The sequence below is a fragment of the Equus asinus genome, chromosome 7, assembly GCF_041296235.1.
Source record: "Equus asinus isolate D_3611 breed Donkey chromosome 7, EquAss-T2T_v2, whole genome shotgun sequence".
NCBI lineage: Eukaryota > Metazoa > Chordata > Mammalia > Perissodactyla > Equidae > Equus > Equus asinus.
Genome location: NC_091796.1, coordinates 8,506,582 through 8,525,267, shown reverse-complemented (window position 1 = coordinate 8,525,267; position 18,686 = coordinate 8,506,582). Strand labels below are relative to the sequence as shown.

The 18,686-nt window shown below is 35.8% G+C and overlaps 1 protein-coding gene across 5 annotated transcripts in view; it reads right to left on the bottom strand.

Moving 5' to 3' along the window:
- Positions 1 to 18,686, bottom strand: part of RTTN (rotatin) — a 149,650-nt gene that overhangs the window by 116,499 nt on the left and 14,465 nt on the right. For 4 of the 5 annotated variants that reach the window (XM_014839620.3, XM_070512873.1, XM_014839622.3 and 1 more), the window contains 5 exons: positions 17,461 to 17,576; positions 9,996 to 10,166; positions 4,792 to 5,004; positions 3,166 to 3,278; positions 1,267 to 1,393 (listed from right to left, as the gene is read on the bottom strand). In XM_014839620.3, coding sequence (XP_014695106.2) covers positions 1,267 to 1,393; positions 3,166 to 3,278; positions 4,792 to 5,004; positions 9,996 to 10,166; positions 17,461 to 17,576 — 740 coding nt within the window. Of the gene's footprint in view, positions 1 to 1,266; positions 1,394 to 1,955; positions 2,092 to 3,165; positions 3,279 to 4,791; positions 5,005 to 9,995; positions 10,167 to 17,460; positions 17,577 to 18,686 lie in introns of those variants that run through there. The other variant, XM_070512874.1, reaches the window with a different exon arrangement.

Below are 18,686 nucleotides of genomic sequence, written 5' to 3'. Positions count from 1 at the left end.
AACAAGATAGACAAACAAATGTACACAAAGCCATATTGTAATGAAACTGCAGAACATCAGAGACAATGAAGAGATCTCAACAGCTATTGGAGGAAAAGAAAAATGAAGAAATTATAATTTAACTGATAGCAGACTTGTCAACAAGATAGAAGACTAAAAAGAATAGAACAGCATTGGTAAAGTGCTAAGGAAAACTAGCAGTCCATCTATAATTCTACACCCAGCTGAACTGTCATTCAAGCACAAGGTCAAATCACGACTTTTTCAAACACACAAACCATCAGTTACAGACTGTCACTGAATATACTGAAAATCTTATTTCAGTGAAAAGTAGACTGAACCTAAATATTTATCAATAAATAAAAGGAAGCATATTCAAACTAAAGAATAGTTAAGATGAATGACCAAGGTAGATCTCAAATCCTACTTTAAATGAAAGAAATAGGCAGCAAAAATATATGTACAGTATGAAATTATATACTTTTTTAAACAGATAAAACAATAAAAAATGCAATTTATAAAGATGTGCATATATAGTAAAAATATAAAACACATGGCTGGGAAGGACAAACACCAACTAAATAAGAGTGGTTATCTTGGTGGAAGAAGGAAAGAGGAAGAGAAAGGAAAAAAGCTTCAGTTACAACTAATATTTTTATTTCTAATAAAAAAGGATCAGAAGTAAAAAAGGCAAATGTAAATATTTCTTATATCTAGATAGTACTTACAAGTGTTAAATACAAGAGAACATTTTCAAGAGTACATAGGAACATATATATTTTTCAACACTGTTCTATGTACAATGTTCTTTTCAATATTAAAATAGTTAATATTCTATGTACTATTCTATGCTGAAATATTTTATAATTTAAAAACAAAGAAAACAAATATTTGTTCCAAAAGAAAAATATTACTAAGAAAATAGACCTGAAACTATAAAATTTAAGCCACAATAACCTAAAACTTTTCCTGAGCATAGAAATCACTTTTGAATACCTGGTAGAAGTAAACTTTTCTTTACAATTTTTCCATCATTAAATAACAGAACATAAATGTAATTCTTAATAAAGCAATTCAATTGCTAAGACTTACTAAGTCAAGGGAACTGAATAGTACAAATTTCTTAGAATTGACTAACAATTACCACCAATTTTTAGGTAACAGTTCTTCTCTCTCACCCAAAAGGTCAAGTAACTTAATTTTGGAGTTATAATAAGAGAATCCACTGTTACTTCTCCCTGAAAAATCAAAAAACAAAAAACCCACCTTAATAATTTCCAGACAGCAGTGGTAAGTTCCAACTTTCACTTGTAGCAATGGGTGAGACAACATACGTAGAAACACCTTCTGACTTTCTCCTTGTAGTAATGGACTAGCCTGTGCAGATTTCCAGCTGGCAAAAAGGTAAAGCATCCAAGACATCTAAGGTAACTAAGTTACTAAACAAGAGATTGAAAAGCATATGGAAGGGGTTTCTTCCCACTCCAATTCCTCCAACTAGGATCTTATTTAACTAACCCAATATTAGTAATTACCCAAGCACTTATTTGTTTCAAAGCAGAGAACAGGCTCTCTTAAAGAGTAAAAAGAAAACCAGAATGTCTTTAAAAACATATATTTGGCATGTGAATTGGTACAGCCACTATGGAAAACGGTATGGCATTTCCTCAAAAAATTAAAAATAGGGGACTGGCCCGGTGGCATAGTGGTTAAGTTTGCACATTCTGCTTCAGCAGCCCAGGGTTCGAGGGTTCAGATCCCAGGTGCAGACCTACACAATGTTCATCAAGCCATGTTGTGGCAGCGTACCACATACAAAATAGAGGAAGATTGGCACAGATGTTAGCTCAGCAACAATCTTCCTCAAGCAAAAGAGGGGGAAGATTCTTAGCAATAGATGTTAGCTCAGGGCCAATCTTCCTCATGAAAAAAAATAATAATAAAAATAGAATTACCATATGATCTGGCAATTCCACTTCTGGGTATATATTCAAAGGAAATGAAATCAACATCTCAAAGAGATAGCTGCACTCCCATGTTCATTCCAGCATTATTCACAATAGCCAACATATGGAAACAACCTAAGTGTCACTGATGGATGAATGGATAAAGAAAATGTGATGTATATATACAATGAAATATTATTCAGCCTTAAAAAAAGAAGGAAATGCTATCATTTGTAAAAACATAGATGAAGCTGGAAGGACATTATGCTAAGTGGCATAAGCCAGACACAGAAAGAAAAATACTGCATGATTTCACTTATGTGTGGAATCTAAAAAAGTCAAACTCATAGAAGTAGAGTGTAGAATGATGGTTTCCAGGGGCTAGGGGATAGAGGAAATGCAGTGGTGTTGGTCAAAGAATACAATTTCAGTTATGGAGGATGAATAAATTCTGGCGATCTAAGCTTGGTGACTATAGTTAATAAAACTATATTGTATACTTGATAATTGTTAAGAGAATAGATCTTAAGTGTTCTCACCACAACAAAAAAGTGGTGAAAAATAAGTAAATAAATAATAAAACCCAGGGGCCAGCCCGGTGGCACAGCAGTTATGTTCACATGTTCTGCTTCAGCAGCCCAGGGTTCAAGGGTTCAGATCCTGGGTGCGGACACAGCACCACTTGGCACATCATGCTATGGTAAGTGTCCCACATATAAAGTAGAGGAAGAAGCACACAGTAGTTAGCTCAGGGCCAGTCTTCCCCAGCAAAAAGAGGAGGATTGGCAGCAGATGTTAACTCAGGGCTAATCTTCCAAAAAAAAAAGAAAAAAGAAAAAGGTAGGAAGTAATGAAACTTACATTTAAAAAACTCTCAATTTATTAACTAAAACTTTAAAGATAAATAAATAAATAAATACGCTTGAATACTTGGTCTGGATGGACACCAAAACAAATGTATAAAAATCCAAGGATAATTCATTTTGATTATAGGCATGACATTTTTAAAGTTTACTCGTAAATAAAACAGTTAACTGTCCTAATGCAGCTATACATATACTGTTTAAAGGTCAAACACATATAAAAGCAATTTAAACTAAAAAAATAAGAAGAGGAACAAGATTTAAGACCTGTTTCTATTTCATTGCTTCTAAGTTTACACACACACACACAATATATTATGATAACAATATAATCACATTAAGAAAGAAAATATTACATCTCTGAACAAATGCAGATGATTTCCTTTATTAGGGGCAAATGTTGATGAAAAGAAAAGCTACGCAAGGCGTGGTCTGCCAGCTCCACTAATTCTAAGAGATTCTTCTCTCCCTAAAAAAAAGCAAAATGGAACAGTAAATATCACATTGACATACAACAAAATTCTCAGCAGCTAACTAAGCAGCTTCATGAAATTAGATCATTCAGAGACCCTGAGATTGTTCACATTTGCTTAAGTCCACTTTCTCAACAAGCAAATTAAAAACGTCAGCCTAGGAGGAAAACGTGGGAAAAATCCCTAGCTAAAGGCCGCAAGGACTCTATTATTCACCTCTGAGTAGGCTTAAAGCTGCAGTCGAGTGGTCTGGCTCTTTGACTACTTGTTGGTAGCCCTATCTCCCCACCACCTATAACTCAAGGCAGAGCGAACACATTTTATGATCCACCTCCCCCTTCTAACATCCTGATGGTTCCAAGAACACAGAGGACAATCAATACACATGTGGTTAATGGGCCATGCAGAATGCCACAGAAATAATTGAACTTAAAGACAATTCAAAATTTTATCATAGAGGAAACAAGAAACCAGTGGCATTAAGAAGTGGCAAAAAAAAAAAAAAAGAAAAACAATAGTGATAAATAAAGGAAAATTAGAAATATGAGGTTCAGATAGACTCCACTGTAGAGGCCAAAAGAAATAAGAATTTTGCCCCTAATTTTTCAAGATCTTCAGGACTCATTTTGGTATTCTTAGACAGTAAAAAAGTATTGCAGTCACTCTTTTAAGACTCATTAACTCTTTCACTGATAACATACTAAAAATATCCTAATAGTATCTCTAAAAGGAATAAATAACAATGCATAATTATTGCTATAACATTGTACCTAAAGTCATCCTACTACCTTACAATCTAGTTCATGACTATATTTAGTCAAAACTCAGGGGGCCAACCCGGTGGCATAATGGTTAAGTTCACGCACTCTGCTTCAGCAGCCCCAGGGTTCACATCCTGAGTGTGGACCTACACACCACTCAACAAGCCATGCTGTGGCAGGGTCCCACATACAAAGTAGAGGAAGACTGGCACAGACGCTAGCTCAGGGACAATCTTCCTCAAGCAAAGAAAAAAAAAAAGAGGAAGACTGGCAACAGATGTTAGCTCAGGGTCAATCTTCCTCATCAAAAAATAAATAAATAAATAAAAATAAAAAATTCGGCTCTTTGTGTGAGTAAATATATGTCTTCAAAATATTAAAGGAAAAAGGTGCCTACAAGTAAGCATTAAAATGGCCCTTATAATTCTGTTTATATCAATTGTCACTGTTCCCACACAGTACGCCACTTCAAAGAGGAACTCACTACTAAATATGAAGACACTGAAAATAATCGCAGCTTTTCTAAAAACCATTGGTCTCATGAATATACATCATTCATTAATCTAAAATCTTCATTTTAATTTTATACAAATCATATCCTTAATCTGATAACTGACCCACTCAATAATAATCTATTCCACCTCTAACAATTCAATTGTTATATGTCCATCAATTTGAAAAGCACAGGGTAAATTTTCTAAGTATTTTATAAAAGGAATTTAGAAGAGATATTAACAAAAATTTTTACCTCCTTCCGAACATCAGACAGAAAGTTACAGGTACATTCAATTGAATAAACAACCTCTGCAGTTCGTTTATAAATACTGTAGTTTTCAGAATTCAGCTGTTCCAAATAGGCCACAACAGCTTCATGAATATTTGGATATTCCAAAGAAATAGGCATGTCCAAAGAAACTAGAAATAATGCTGCTGACATAGGCTCCGGTAAAAAGTGGCTTGCCTTAATAAATTAAAAATAAAAAAATTTTAATTCTTTTTAAAAAAACATTTTTTAGATAAACATAGTACACTATAGCCTTAACGTAGTTTAATTTTCTTTTTTAGTAATTCTCTATCACAAAGTCTATGCTTTTCCAAAGAAAGTTCTATTCCCCAACATTTCATTTATCTCTATGTCTTTGTTCAATGCAATTTTTCTCTGCCCAGAATATCTCAAGTACAAATTCCAACTTTTTCCCAAAGTGTGGGATACAGGATACTTCCTTGTTCCCCACACCAACACCCAGAATTACTCTCCCCTAGGCCCTGTGCCTTGTTTATCCTCTGCTACGGAACTCAAGGCATGAGGTCTTTTTCTCTAAGTATTCCACGCATGTGCACACAATCTCCAGAATAATGCAATAATCTCCTGAGGACAGGAACACTTCCCTGACATAGCTGACCACATAACCCAGGGTTTACCAACTACACACTGAATTGAACAACACTGAATCAAGTATGGCTATAGACTGATTTGAACAGAATGATTTTTTATTTGTTGTGTTTTAGAGGGGAAAGGGAACAGTCAACATAATATTTAAAATAGTTCTAGAACACTTACAGAAAACTGACCCTTAATCAGTATAAAATCAACAGGCACAAAGGAAATACTATACTTTTTATAAATTTAAATCAATTGATTTAAAACTGAAAGAACTGTTTCAGCTCTTTTTTAATGATTCAAGCTTCATGACAGAATTCTATGCATCAATTAAGAAAATGAAAAGGATTAAAACTTCAACATTCAGAGAAAATCATTTGACAGAGCTCACTGGTATGGCTGAAATGCTGTGTTTATTAAAGTAGGTTTGGTCATGATTTATTTCATGGATATTTTTAAGGATAATCATTAATTGTCTGAAAGTCTAAGATTAAGAGCTAAATCAGCTAAATAATACTTTTAAATCAAATAAAGTTGCCAGATCAGTATCAGAAACTACAGGAATCAAATTTTGGGGTTATTAAGCATGAAAAAACCCAGATTATTAAGACAGCAGCTATTAGAAAGTCAAGAGAAATTTCATTATTCTGTGAAGAACTCTCCTAGTGGGAAAAAAGAGAGAGAGAGAGAAACTAAGTTACCTGATCACCTATTGTTCGCTTGCTCAGCAAATACATACTTACTGGGCCCCTACTGTATGCCAGGCACCATTTCAGATCCTGGGAACACAGCAGGAAGTAAAACAGAACCTCTGCCCTCCTGAAGCACACATTCCAGTGGAGAAGGCAGAGAGTAAACCAATGCACTTCATAAGATGTCAGGTGTGGCTGGAGTCCTAAGAAAATTTTTAAAATGGGATGGCGAAGATGGAGAGGAATAGAGAAGTGACAGGGAGAGTGGGCAGAGGAAGGCCTCTCTGATGAGGTGACATTTACGTAGAGACCAGGAGCCATGTGGATATCTAAGGGAAAAGTAATCATAGAAGAGGGAACAGCAGGTACAAAGGCTCAGAGATACAGTATATTTGGGAGTAAGGAGCCCAGTGGAGCCAGCACTGAAGGATGGAGTCAGGGGGCAGTGATGGCCAGATCAGGTAAGGCTTCAGGTCATCTTAGGACTTGTGCAATGGTGGAACCTAAGAGACAAGTGAGGAGGTCACTGCAATAATCTAGGTAAGACAGGCTGGTGGCTTGAACTCAGGGAGTAGTAGTGGAAATGGTGAGAAGTCTTCAGATTCTGGATAGATGTCCAAGGGAGAAATGACAGATTTTGCTCAGGGATTGGATCTGAGTGTGTATGAAAGACAGGAACCAAGGATAAGTCTAAGGTTTTTGCTTTATCAGCTATCAGCTAGAAGATTGAAGGTGCCATTTACTGAGATAGAGAAGACTATAGGAAGAACACGCTTCTGAGGGGAAGTAAAGAATTAGGTTTGGGACATGCTAAGTTGGAGATATGGAACATGAACTGTCAAGTGAAGATGTCAAAAAGGATACTGGATATATACGAATTTGGATTCAGGTGACACATATGGTTTTGAAATAAAAATGTAGGAGCTGTCAGCAATTAGATGGCATTTAAAGACCACAAAATGGGATGATATTTCATGAGGCCATGGTCAGTCCTGGGGTTCCACCCTTTTAAGAGGTTAGGAAGATAAAGAGGAATTAGCAGAGGAGACTTAGTGAGTCGAGCACTGTGCTAAGAGAGTAAATCCTAGTGGACCTAACTCCAAAGGCAGTGTGTTCTAGTTTAAAAGAGCTTTCTCCGACTCTAGTCAGAAAAATAAGAGTAGCCGATACGAGAATTAAACATGCACTGAGCAGAGTGTCTGGCATATCACACTCAATAAATATTAATTTCCTTTCTTTCCTCCTTCCACCCCATCACTAAGGAATTTCGACATTTTCACTCTGCATACCTATATCTGAAACTCTGTTATCTTGGCAACTCAGAGCACCCTGCTAAGGTCATAAATCCAATCCTTGCATGGCCCAATGGACCGATCAGTTTACACCCCAGACCCAAGGCAGCTGCCCAACATATATAAGCATTACCACATGTCACTTGGGACTAAAAGTAAAGATATTTCAGTGCAAGTCCATTATCACTATTAGATAAAAAAAGAGTCAACGACATCGTCTCACGCATATTGTGGGGGAAAGTGATATAATACTGTTTTCTCTAAACCTTGCCACGCAGAGCAGCCACCGCATTATCTGAGAGCTTGCCAGAAATGCAGACTCTCAGGCCCTACCCCAGAACTAATGGATCAGAATACGCAAGACCTGAGTAACAAGATCTCTAGGTGACCTGTTTGCACATTACACTTTGAGAAGCACTGCCCTGAATCTATCAGCTTCACCAAATTATTAGATTTCATATACTTCACTGAAAAAGTCAAAGTCTTCTGGTATAATCCTTCCCTACCCTCAGTCTGCTTGGCAGGCTGCGAAAGGGTCACAGCAATTCCCAGGATGCTCTGGGATCCTGCTCCCCGCACAGGGCCGGTACTTATGGCTCTCATTTCCCAGATGTTTCCCCAAATAAAATTACCTTCATTTGTTTTACCAATTTGATTTATCCAACCAAAACATTTTTCATGAGATTACCAATGCATCATTTTAACCTGTACATGGATATTCTCCAAAAATCATTTAAAATCAACAATTATCAATTTCAAAAAAGGCCCTCAAAGTCATTTTGTCAAAACTTTCAAATTCAGGAAATCTCTACATAGATACATATTATCATTTTTCAACTTCCAAATTTCATACTTGGTAAGTGGCAACTCAAATATTTAAAACCCACTTTCCAGGTAGGAAGTTTCAGGCTCCCAATTCCACTTTAATTTTTGGTGGGCTAGCAACAGGGAGAGGGTGGCACAAGCTTGTATTTACATAAACTGAAGGAGAATTTAACACCAAAGGAAGAGAATTTTTGTTCAGATCCCATTTCAAAGTTCTTAGTTAATCAATCAAAGCGATAACAACCATCTATAAACCAATACCTAAATGACAATCTCCTCAATAATCTTATACTGGTCTAATGAAGTTCCAAATTATATATTTAAAAGAGCTACCAAATATTACAGATACTGATTTGCCTTCAAGAACAAAAACAAATAAACAAAAAAATAACTACTTCCCAAAAAAAAACCATGGAGAATTGGCTCTACATTATTCTAATACTAAAGTAAGTCAAAATAAAATAAATCTATTTCTATTTTAATTGGTTCCTGCCCAAATAAGCACACAGATAAAAAATAATCTATAATCAAAAAAGCAATAAACTATATGATACAACTGATAAGTTTTCCATCATACTTCAACCTATAGATTGATCGTACGTAATACTTAAGTTATTGTAGCACTACTAATTTTTCAGTTATATAATATTATTATATAAAGTGAGACACCCATATTTTAAATGCAACTCCAGTCTTAAATGACTAGAATTCTTCCATTTACAATGCTTATGCCTTGGAAAATTACCACTCTTCAAAACAGAAAATTTCCTCAGAAACATAATGACTAATGAATAAAAGTTAAAAATTACAATTAATAGAAGTGATGTTATTTTCTCTAAGGCAAAATACTATATTTAAAATTTAATGTTTTACACTTGTTTTCCCAGAAGGCCTGATAATATATTGCATACGTAAGTGTTATTGAAAAATGGAGCTTTGACTCTGTGATCTGCAGATTGCTGGGGAACCAAGAGGCAAACGGCTACGACACAGCCCCAGCGGCACAGGAGAGAGGGGTTCAGTTTAGCAGTCTCTTCAGTACCTTCTGTAGGCGTGCCACACCTTTCTTTCTCCAATAAGTACATTACAAAACACTTACATGAGTCATTTGAGAGATTTTTACCACCAGCTTTCAAATTGAGAGATATAACCTCCATTTAAAAATACAGTCAGTAAGATAATTTAAAAGAAATATGTAAGCCTATTAAAATCACCTTTAACACACAGTCATATAATGGAAGAGTATCTCGCAATAAAAATTAAACAACTGCTACAAGCAATAGTAATGAATCTAAAAAAGAAAATTCTGAACGAATACAAACTTTATAACTCCATTTATATAATGTTCAAAAACACAAACTCGTCTGTAGTGACAGCAGTCAGAAGGGCGTTAGGCTTGGGGGAGGAAGGAGAGGTGAGAGACAGGAGGGGCCTCTGAAATGCTGCATGCTCCATGTTTTGGGGGGCGCCACGCTTTCGACACAGATACAGTCACTTGGTAAAAATGCACTGAACTGTGTACTTTTCTAAACACATGTTACACTACAATTTCAAAAAGTTACGTTAAAAAAAAATCCTTTACAGAACTCATGTTTTTTTATCAAATGATTTGTCAAAATTGTTCAAAACTGTTAGCCATTTCTCACTATCTACATTTCCAGTATAATCTTTGGTCACTGTGAAATGATCAGAAGGAAATGACAGGAGAGCACTTACTGGTAATATTCAGCAAACTATCAGTAAGCAACACTGCCTGCCTTACCTTTTCAACAGGGAGAAGCGTCTGGAGCAGTCGAACTGCGAACAGTGCAATGCTGACGAACGCCATCCTGTGGTGCACCAGCACCACCTCTGGTTGTTCCAAACTGATGCTGCTTTTGTGGTAACACATGGTGTCTCCAAGGGACCCCAACACCATGAGCAGTTTCTCTTTCTGCAAACATTTAAACACAAAACAGAGGAAAACAGCCAATTCTAGAGGCCAGTATACATATCTCATAGAGAACAATTTAAAATATTATTATAAAATAACTAAAACAAACCAAAACAAAAATTTATTCCTCTCTATAAGAACAACCAATATTACGAAGATAACTTTAAAAAGTACAAAACAATGATAACACCTAAATTTTAAAAATAATTTTTTAGTATGAATTCTAACTAATAAGTAAAAATAACAAAATACAAAAGCTTAATGAACCATAAATTCCTCTAGTTTCTAGTGCTTACTTGTTCCAACTTTTAACATTTGCATGTAAATCTCTCACCAAATATTTATCAGACTTACTGTATGCTTAACACAGCAGCAAGTATAATGGGAAAACAATGCATTCATGCAAGAGACATGATCCCTGCCCTCAAACTGATCCCAAAGTTACTAAAGAAATGAAACAGGGAAAGTCAAAAACTAATTGAGGGGCCGGCCTGGGGGCTTAGTGGTTAAATTTGCACACTCCGCATCAGCAGCCTGGGGTTCTTGACTTCAGATCCCAGGTTCGGACCTACATACCGCTCATTAACCCATGCTGTGGTAGTGTCCCAAACACAAAAATAGAGAAAGATTGACACAGATGTTAGCTCAGGTACTATCTTCCTCAAGCAACTGGCAATGGATGTTAGCTCAGGGCCAATCTTCCTCACCAAAAAATAATAGTAATAATAATAATTGAATATCATGGGCCCAACCCAGTGGCCTAGTGGTTAAGTTTGGCACACTCCACTTCAGTGGCCCAGGTTCAGTTCCCAGGCGTGGACCTACACTGCTCATCTGTCAGTGGCCAGACTATGGCAGCAGCTCACATACAAGAAGAGGAAGATGGGCAACAGATGTTAACTCAGGGCAAATCTTCCTCAGCAAAAAAAGAAGAATAATTGAATATCAAAATGTATAAACCGCATCTTTAGGTAACAAGGTTGTTTCAAGGGGAAATGTTCTGCCATCATAAATTTCCAAATGATTTACTACTTAAATAGAAGCTATATCTTTCAGATTGAAAGGCATACATAAAATACGAAGAGAAAGCTAAAATGTAGTAGACTAACTTGCAAATCATAACAATATAGACCAAAATATATATCCTAGATATGCTGACGGGCCCGTAAACTAGCTGGTGAAACAGCATCGGTGAGACAGGAGAACAAAGACAGCACTGGGCTCTCCCTCACCTTCCCACTGAAAACACACGGAAACACAAACGGGGAACAACCCGTACACCAAGGACAGAAATCGAACGTATGTCAAAAGTTACTTTATTCAAGGATGGATAGACCAGAAACAAAACTAAAAGGTATCAAGCCTATAAAAATTACGTAAAGGATCAAAGCCACAATGAGATACCACTTCACCTCGATGAGGATGGCTATCATCAAAAATAATAGAAAATAACTAGTGAGGCTGTGGAGAAAACGGAACCTCTGTGCACTGCTGCTGGGACTGTAACATGGCGCAGTCGCTGTGGAAACAGTACGGCAGTTCCTCAAAAAATTAAACGTAGAAATACCGCACGATCCAACAATTTCACTTCTGGGTATATACCCAAAAGAATCGAAAGCAGAGACTCACACACAGATGCGCACATCAGCGTTCACAGATTATCCCAACAGCCAAAGACGGAAACTTGTCTATCAACAGACGAATGGATAAACAAAATGTGGTAGGTGGTATATAAATGCAATGAAATATTATTCAGCCTTAAAAAGGAACGAAATTCTGATGCATGCTACAACATGGATGAGCCTTGAAAACACTATGCTAAGTAAAATAAGTTAGAAACAAAAAGACAAATATTGCATGATTCCACTTACGTGAGGTACCTAGAATAGTCAAACTCATAAAGAAGGGAAGTAGAACAGTCGCAACCAAGGGCTAGGGCAGAATGGGCATGGGGAGTTAGTGCTTATGTTATGTATACTTTACTACAATTAAAAAAGTTACATACAGGAGTAAATTGGGTTTTGTTACTTACATGGATCATTTGATAAATTTAAATTTTAAAATAAACACATATAAAATTAAAACTATGACACTTTCCAAATCATTGCACAAGGAAAAGGAAGACAAAACAATCTATATAGCAAAAACAAAAAAGGAAATAAAAGAGATAGCAAGAACTTTTGAGAGAAGACCAAGCATATCTGTACTACAAAGTTTCAATTTCCCTGAGTGAAATATGATTTCACATTGAAGTAAAAAAAAAAATTAGTAATTTACACATATAAGAAAGACATCTTTATGCATAAAAAGTTAAAAATTAAATGTGTAGTGAAATATGAATAAAAAATCTATGAATAAATGAATTCAGGGCAAAAAAATTGGATAAAGGGGGTAATTTTCTACTGATGAAACGCATAATTCAGAGTACAGACAATAGAAATGAGTCTTCGTGATCTGAATAACATCCAACATCAAGCAAAACCTGTTACTGAAATGCAGACGGATTTACAGGGTTAACGCAGTCTTTTTGAACTTAACAAAATAAACACATATAAACTTTGACCGTTTCAAAGAATACAACTCCTCAAGTTTCCATGGAATACTGACAGAAACTAACCATTTACCTAACCAAAGAAAACTCCAATATATATTTAAGGCTATATTCTCAGATCCCACGGAAATAAAACTAAAAATTAATAAAAATTTAAACCAAAGGCAACGCTTACAAAATTAAACAGAAAAACTCAATAGCTGTTATATTAATAACACGGTCTAGAGAAAAAAAATTAGAAACAGAATGACAGTCTTATATTGACAGGTAATTCTTTCACACAGTACTTCTTCATCGGGCTAAAAATGTTTAAATGGCTGTGAAGCAGTTGATGCGGGGAACAAGGGCTAGTTTTCAGAGGATATTCATAGCTTTAACAAAGAAGGTACAGAATTAAAATATCAGATTAGCAAAATATTCTAAATATTCCCAACGAAACAGAATTTATAGTACAAACTATTTCTCCGCTGTCTGCTCATGATAAACAGGTTGTGGAGTCTGTAAAGCATCTGACACAAGCGACTGGGACAGCTCTCCTCCATATGCTTCCAGTCCCACACCCTCACCCCCTTGCCCACGGCAGCCAAGTGTTCCACGTGCAGCTCTCCCCAGGCTCTTCTCTGGGGAAGAGCTGGTTCATCCCGCTTCAGAACGACGCCAAACCGCTCCGCTGCATGCAGCAGAGAGCCCTCTCCAAGCAGAGCCGTGCGGAACCCGCAGCCTCGCTCCCACCACTTCCACCTCACGTTTCAGGCTCTACTTGCTGGCGTTCCCCCACGGCCCTACCGTTCACCACCACCCAGCACTCTACTTCTTGTCATTCTCTTGCCCTCAGCCAGATAAAAAACTCTCCCTTTGTTTGCTTAGCCAAATCACAAGCATAATTTAAGATTCGATTCAGTCATGATTTACAAAAAGCCCTCCCTGAGGTCCAAGGTTGGGCTTTTTTCAAGGCACCCTTGGCAATAAACATGGTCAAAAACATAGAATCTTAGGTGACCTAGGAAAAGAAACTGTGCCCCCACTTCCTCATTTGTAAAATGGGTTATCTGTCTTCTCAGGTGGGGATGATTAAATGACCTTACACACACATAGTGCTTATTAGACTCTATCACAGAGTAAGGGCTATATTTAAACTATCTTTAACTACTCCTCCTTCCTGCTTCCCTGTTTCACCAGTGTCACAATAAAAGCATCTATCACCCACAAGAGTGAAAAACTGCCACTTATTCATCTCATACCACAGTGCCTAGCATATAATAGGTAATCAAAGAATGTTTGGTGAACTAAAATAACTGTCTCTGGACTGGTGGCAACAGAAGGGAAGTCATATGCTACTGAGAGATCCCACTCACCCAATTATAAATTCACAATCTGGTTCAATTACCCTTATTGAGCCCTTGCTGGATACAAAGTTCATCTCCCTAGGTACCCTCACAGTCCTCGCAGCCCCACTTGAACTCCAATCTTCCAACATGCCGGATATCTAAGTTACCAGCTCACAGCAGCCAAGACAAGAATTTAGAGGGAAGGAGTCATAAAGAAGGAGAAAAGACTGCTTCTCGTGACATTGCCATGACAGGAGCAACAGAGAGAAGAAACACAAAAAAACGAACAGAAGACAGCCCCAGCACTGCGGTTATCTGCCATGAGGGGAAGATCCTTCTCCTTGAACTCACTTACCATGTGAATTAGGAAAAAAGAGACCTGACTTCACAGAGAAGCCAAAAAGGGATGACATAATTTTTAGGTCAACCTAAGTTTTACAAGTGCTTATCAATACATTTTTTATTTTAACAAAATATAATAATTTCAGTGAAAACGTTTTTCTTTTATTTACTTCAAGTGAAATAAAAATATTCCATTTTAGGGGGGAAAATTCCTTTGACCATGCTGACACAAACCGAGTTAGCTAGTCCCAGACGCGACGCCTATTAGCACAATTTGGAAAGATCTAGAGATTTGATTACACATCCTTAGGTATTTAATTTTTGAATTGGTAACAACACATTTATTATTTTGTTCCTTTAATGACTCAACAAAAATACTCCTTCTAGCTTTCTTTTTAAACTTGGCAAAAGTAGGGACATTAAGAAATTCTACTTAATTGTTTGCTTCTATGAATGTATAGCCGAAGGAATGAGATTTTTCCTGGGAGACATTTATTCTTTTAAACAAGTAAATCAAATACTTGCTTGATTCTTCAAGCAGTACTGTTTTATTCAACATTTCTAACATACCACTTGGCACTTGGACAACAGATTTAACCTTTAAAGTAAAAATAATTCATTGAATCATAAAAGATCAGCAGCCAAAAGTTAAAGCGAATGACTAAACTTTTACAGATAAATGTTCCGGCCAAGAAAATTTAAGTTAATTTAAGAAGCAACCGATAAAACATTCTTCACACTTCTAAGGAAAAACTCACTGTTGAAAACCTTCAATATGTGAAAATCATCTAAAAGTACTACAAAATAGTGTGATAACCTTAAGGACTAAAGAAAACTAAGATTAAGAACTATTATCCCTATTTTATAAAGAAATTGAAGGACTTGAAACAACATATTATACCTATCATAAAATATTTGCTTCTCTTTTCAAGAGATTTGTGTTATTAAAAAAGTCTGAGTTTTTCACACATGGGCATTGGCATTAAATAAACATCTGTATTCTATTTATTTTTTCTGTTCTAACCTCTATTCACAAGGATTTCAGGCAGCCTATAACAAAGTTTAATAAAACACAGACAGACCAAGGTCAAAATAACATAAAGAGAAAAAAAATGTTAACTATGAGAGTCAATACATATTTTTACAACTAATTGATTTTACTTCCACTTCTCTGACAAGCCAAGCAAAAGAAAAAAAAAGAAGAAAGAAAAGACATAAGTTGCCAATTGACATAAACAAAAAACATAGAACACCAGTTCTCCAAGGAAAGGAAGCTTATCACATAATTTCAAATAAAAGATATAAAAATGACACGATTTATGATTACTGAAATGTAGAAAGGGATGCATATGGCTTCAGTTTACATGGATACATACCCTGGTAGTTCACAGATCTCTTAAATATTACGCTGTAATTTAACATTCCTGAGGTTCCTGTACATGTGTTTATTACTTATCAAAACACTTATTCCAAAAAAAAGAAAATATAACACAACATTTTCCAAAATTATCTGCCCTACTGAAACACAAATAACACAGAACACTGAAAGAAAGAAATGAGACAAAAAAGCATAAGAACAATGAGTTCATTCATATAAAATTATAGAAAATGCAAACTAATCTATATCATGAGTGTATTCATGTTAAAATCTATCAAAAAACTTCTAAAAACATGTACAGCTTATTTTATGTCAATTATACTTCAATAAAGCTGTTAAACACACACATATATATATTCACACACATTTATATGAATAAACAACAAAAAATGTACAAAATCTATATGAGGAAAATACTCCTGCAAGACAAAAATGTAGACTTCAAGAAATGGAAAGACAGTAAATTTTTCCCAAGGTGTGGAAAGAATCTTTCTGACTGTGATTCAAAACTCAGAACCAATTTTTAAAAAAGAAACTGATAAATCCAGCTACACAAAAATAAAAAAATGAATAAAAGCTTCTGCATGGCAAAAAGCATGATGAAGAGAGTCAAAAAAAACCTAACTGGGGGAAAAAAATTGCAACTTGTTTCAAAAGGCCAATGTCCTTAACAGCTAAAGAGTGCTCAGAAATCAAGAAAAAGAACAAAAGACCAACAACCCAAGAGAAAAATAGATAAAGGCCTGGATGGTTTACAGAAAAAGAAATGAAAACATCCTTTAAAGTCACAAAAAGATATTCCACTTTACTCATAGAGAAGTGCAAATTAACACTACACTAACATACCACATCTCCTTTATCAGAATGGCAAAAGTCTGAGGTTTGACTACAAACCCTACTGCTGAGTCTATAAGAGAAAACGTATCTTAATAAATTGCTAGTGAGTGAATGAAATGGTATAGCTATATAGGAGAATGCGACAATATATACAATTAAAAATACATTTACTTTTTGAGACAGGAATCTCACTTAAAGAAATCTACCCTAGAGACACACTTGTACAAGTATGAAATGACATATGCACATTACTCATTTCACATAATTTATATTAGCTATTCTGTCCATGAACAGGAGACTGGGTGAATAAACACACAAGGAAGCACTTGTAGCTTATAAAAAAGAACAATGAAGATCTCCATGTATGGACATGGACTAAGCTCCATACCTATTATTTCACACATACAGGATATACTTTTAAGTTGTAAAAACAAGGTGTAAAACTGTATATGACATACCACCTTTTTTGTAAGATGTGGGAGGGGGAATAAGAATCTACATACTTATTTGCTTTCCTATGCCAAAACTAAAATAAAAATGGAAAAAATAAACCAGAGAACAGGATAGCAGGGAGACATCTCTGAGTTACATTTTCATGAAGAGAAAGCAATTCCCAAAAGTGAAAACAAATTGAAACAAATCTATCTATATAGTGAAATGGTAAGAGACAAGAATTCTTTCAAGTGACTGAGAAATGGCCTGTTTCAGACTATGCACAAAATAAACCTGGGACATACTACAGCTACAAGAAAGAAAACTTCCAAAGACTAATGAGACAATGAAGCCAGCTTAAAAGGACCAAAATAAAGTAAAATACTAATATATTACCCATATCCCAAGGAAAACATTGATTCTCACCATGTCTATAGCAAAAAGGCTGTTGTCATCCCAGATATCTGCGGAAATTGCTTCACCAACGAGTATCATATCCTCTGCAAGCAATTCCAGAACTCTTATTACCATCTGTCTACTTCCTAGGAATACAAACAGGAGAGAGAAGGAAAAAAGTTCACTTTCAAATAAATGGCTGAATACAATACTACTCAATCCTACAGTTAGTCTGCCCCCAAATCCCTAGTTTCTCTTTTCATTTTTTTGAATTTTTTAAAACTGTTGAAAGAGATGAACAGGGAAGTCACAATCCACAGCCACCACTGAAGACTTCTGCTCAGATCATAATACTACTTACAACAAATGAAACATGTTCATAAGCGGGAAAGACACTCAAGAAGAGAATAGCAAAAATCTGACTTAAGCACTGTGCACTAGATCAAAATAATTTTCAAATTCAAATACTGTCCATGTTATACGTAAGAGGTGACACAGCACCAGAGAGGGTTAGAAAATGCATTCTCATAATTTCCCATTTAGTACTAGAAGGCTTTCAGCCTCATCATAAATCAGTATTTTCCCACACAGGAACTGCCTGGGAAACTATGCTTGCACTGGAATAACTAAAGGAATAAATGTTCGTGCTGCCATTTGCTAAAGAAACTTTGAGGACTTCCATCCGAAATAGGTCCTCAAGCCTACACTCATCTTAAATCTAAAAAATATTCTAAAGAAACTGTGCTGTCAGAGTCACACCCAGCAGAGCAATCTTCTTCCTCCACAGAGAGAGAATCACAAAGGAATTCTGCTACTCACAGTTCTAAGTGAGGTTAACATCCAGTCAAGACTCTCCTGTCTCATATACCAAAGGTAAGTTTCTAATGAATAAAAGTAAAACAAACTACCAGATCCTAAGTGTCTAGATTAATTCTTTCATTAGAACAGCAGCAGTAAGTTCTGTTAGAAATCTCTTATGATATTGAACAATTACAAATTATGCAATAATATACCACAAAAGGGCAACAGAACATTTAGAAAATTTTATGTACCAAGATACAGCTTTATAATGATCAATCTGACTTTTTACAGCAAATTAAGAAAGGTTAAATGCAAAATCATTAAATCTAAAACTGTTCCTCTCAGTATACCATGCTGAGACAAGCATAAATACTTTACGATGCCAAAGGTCAGATCTTCCTTCATTTCACATTATTAGTACGTGAATTAATATGTACCCCTAAGGCCTAGAAGCA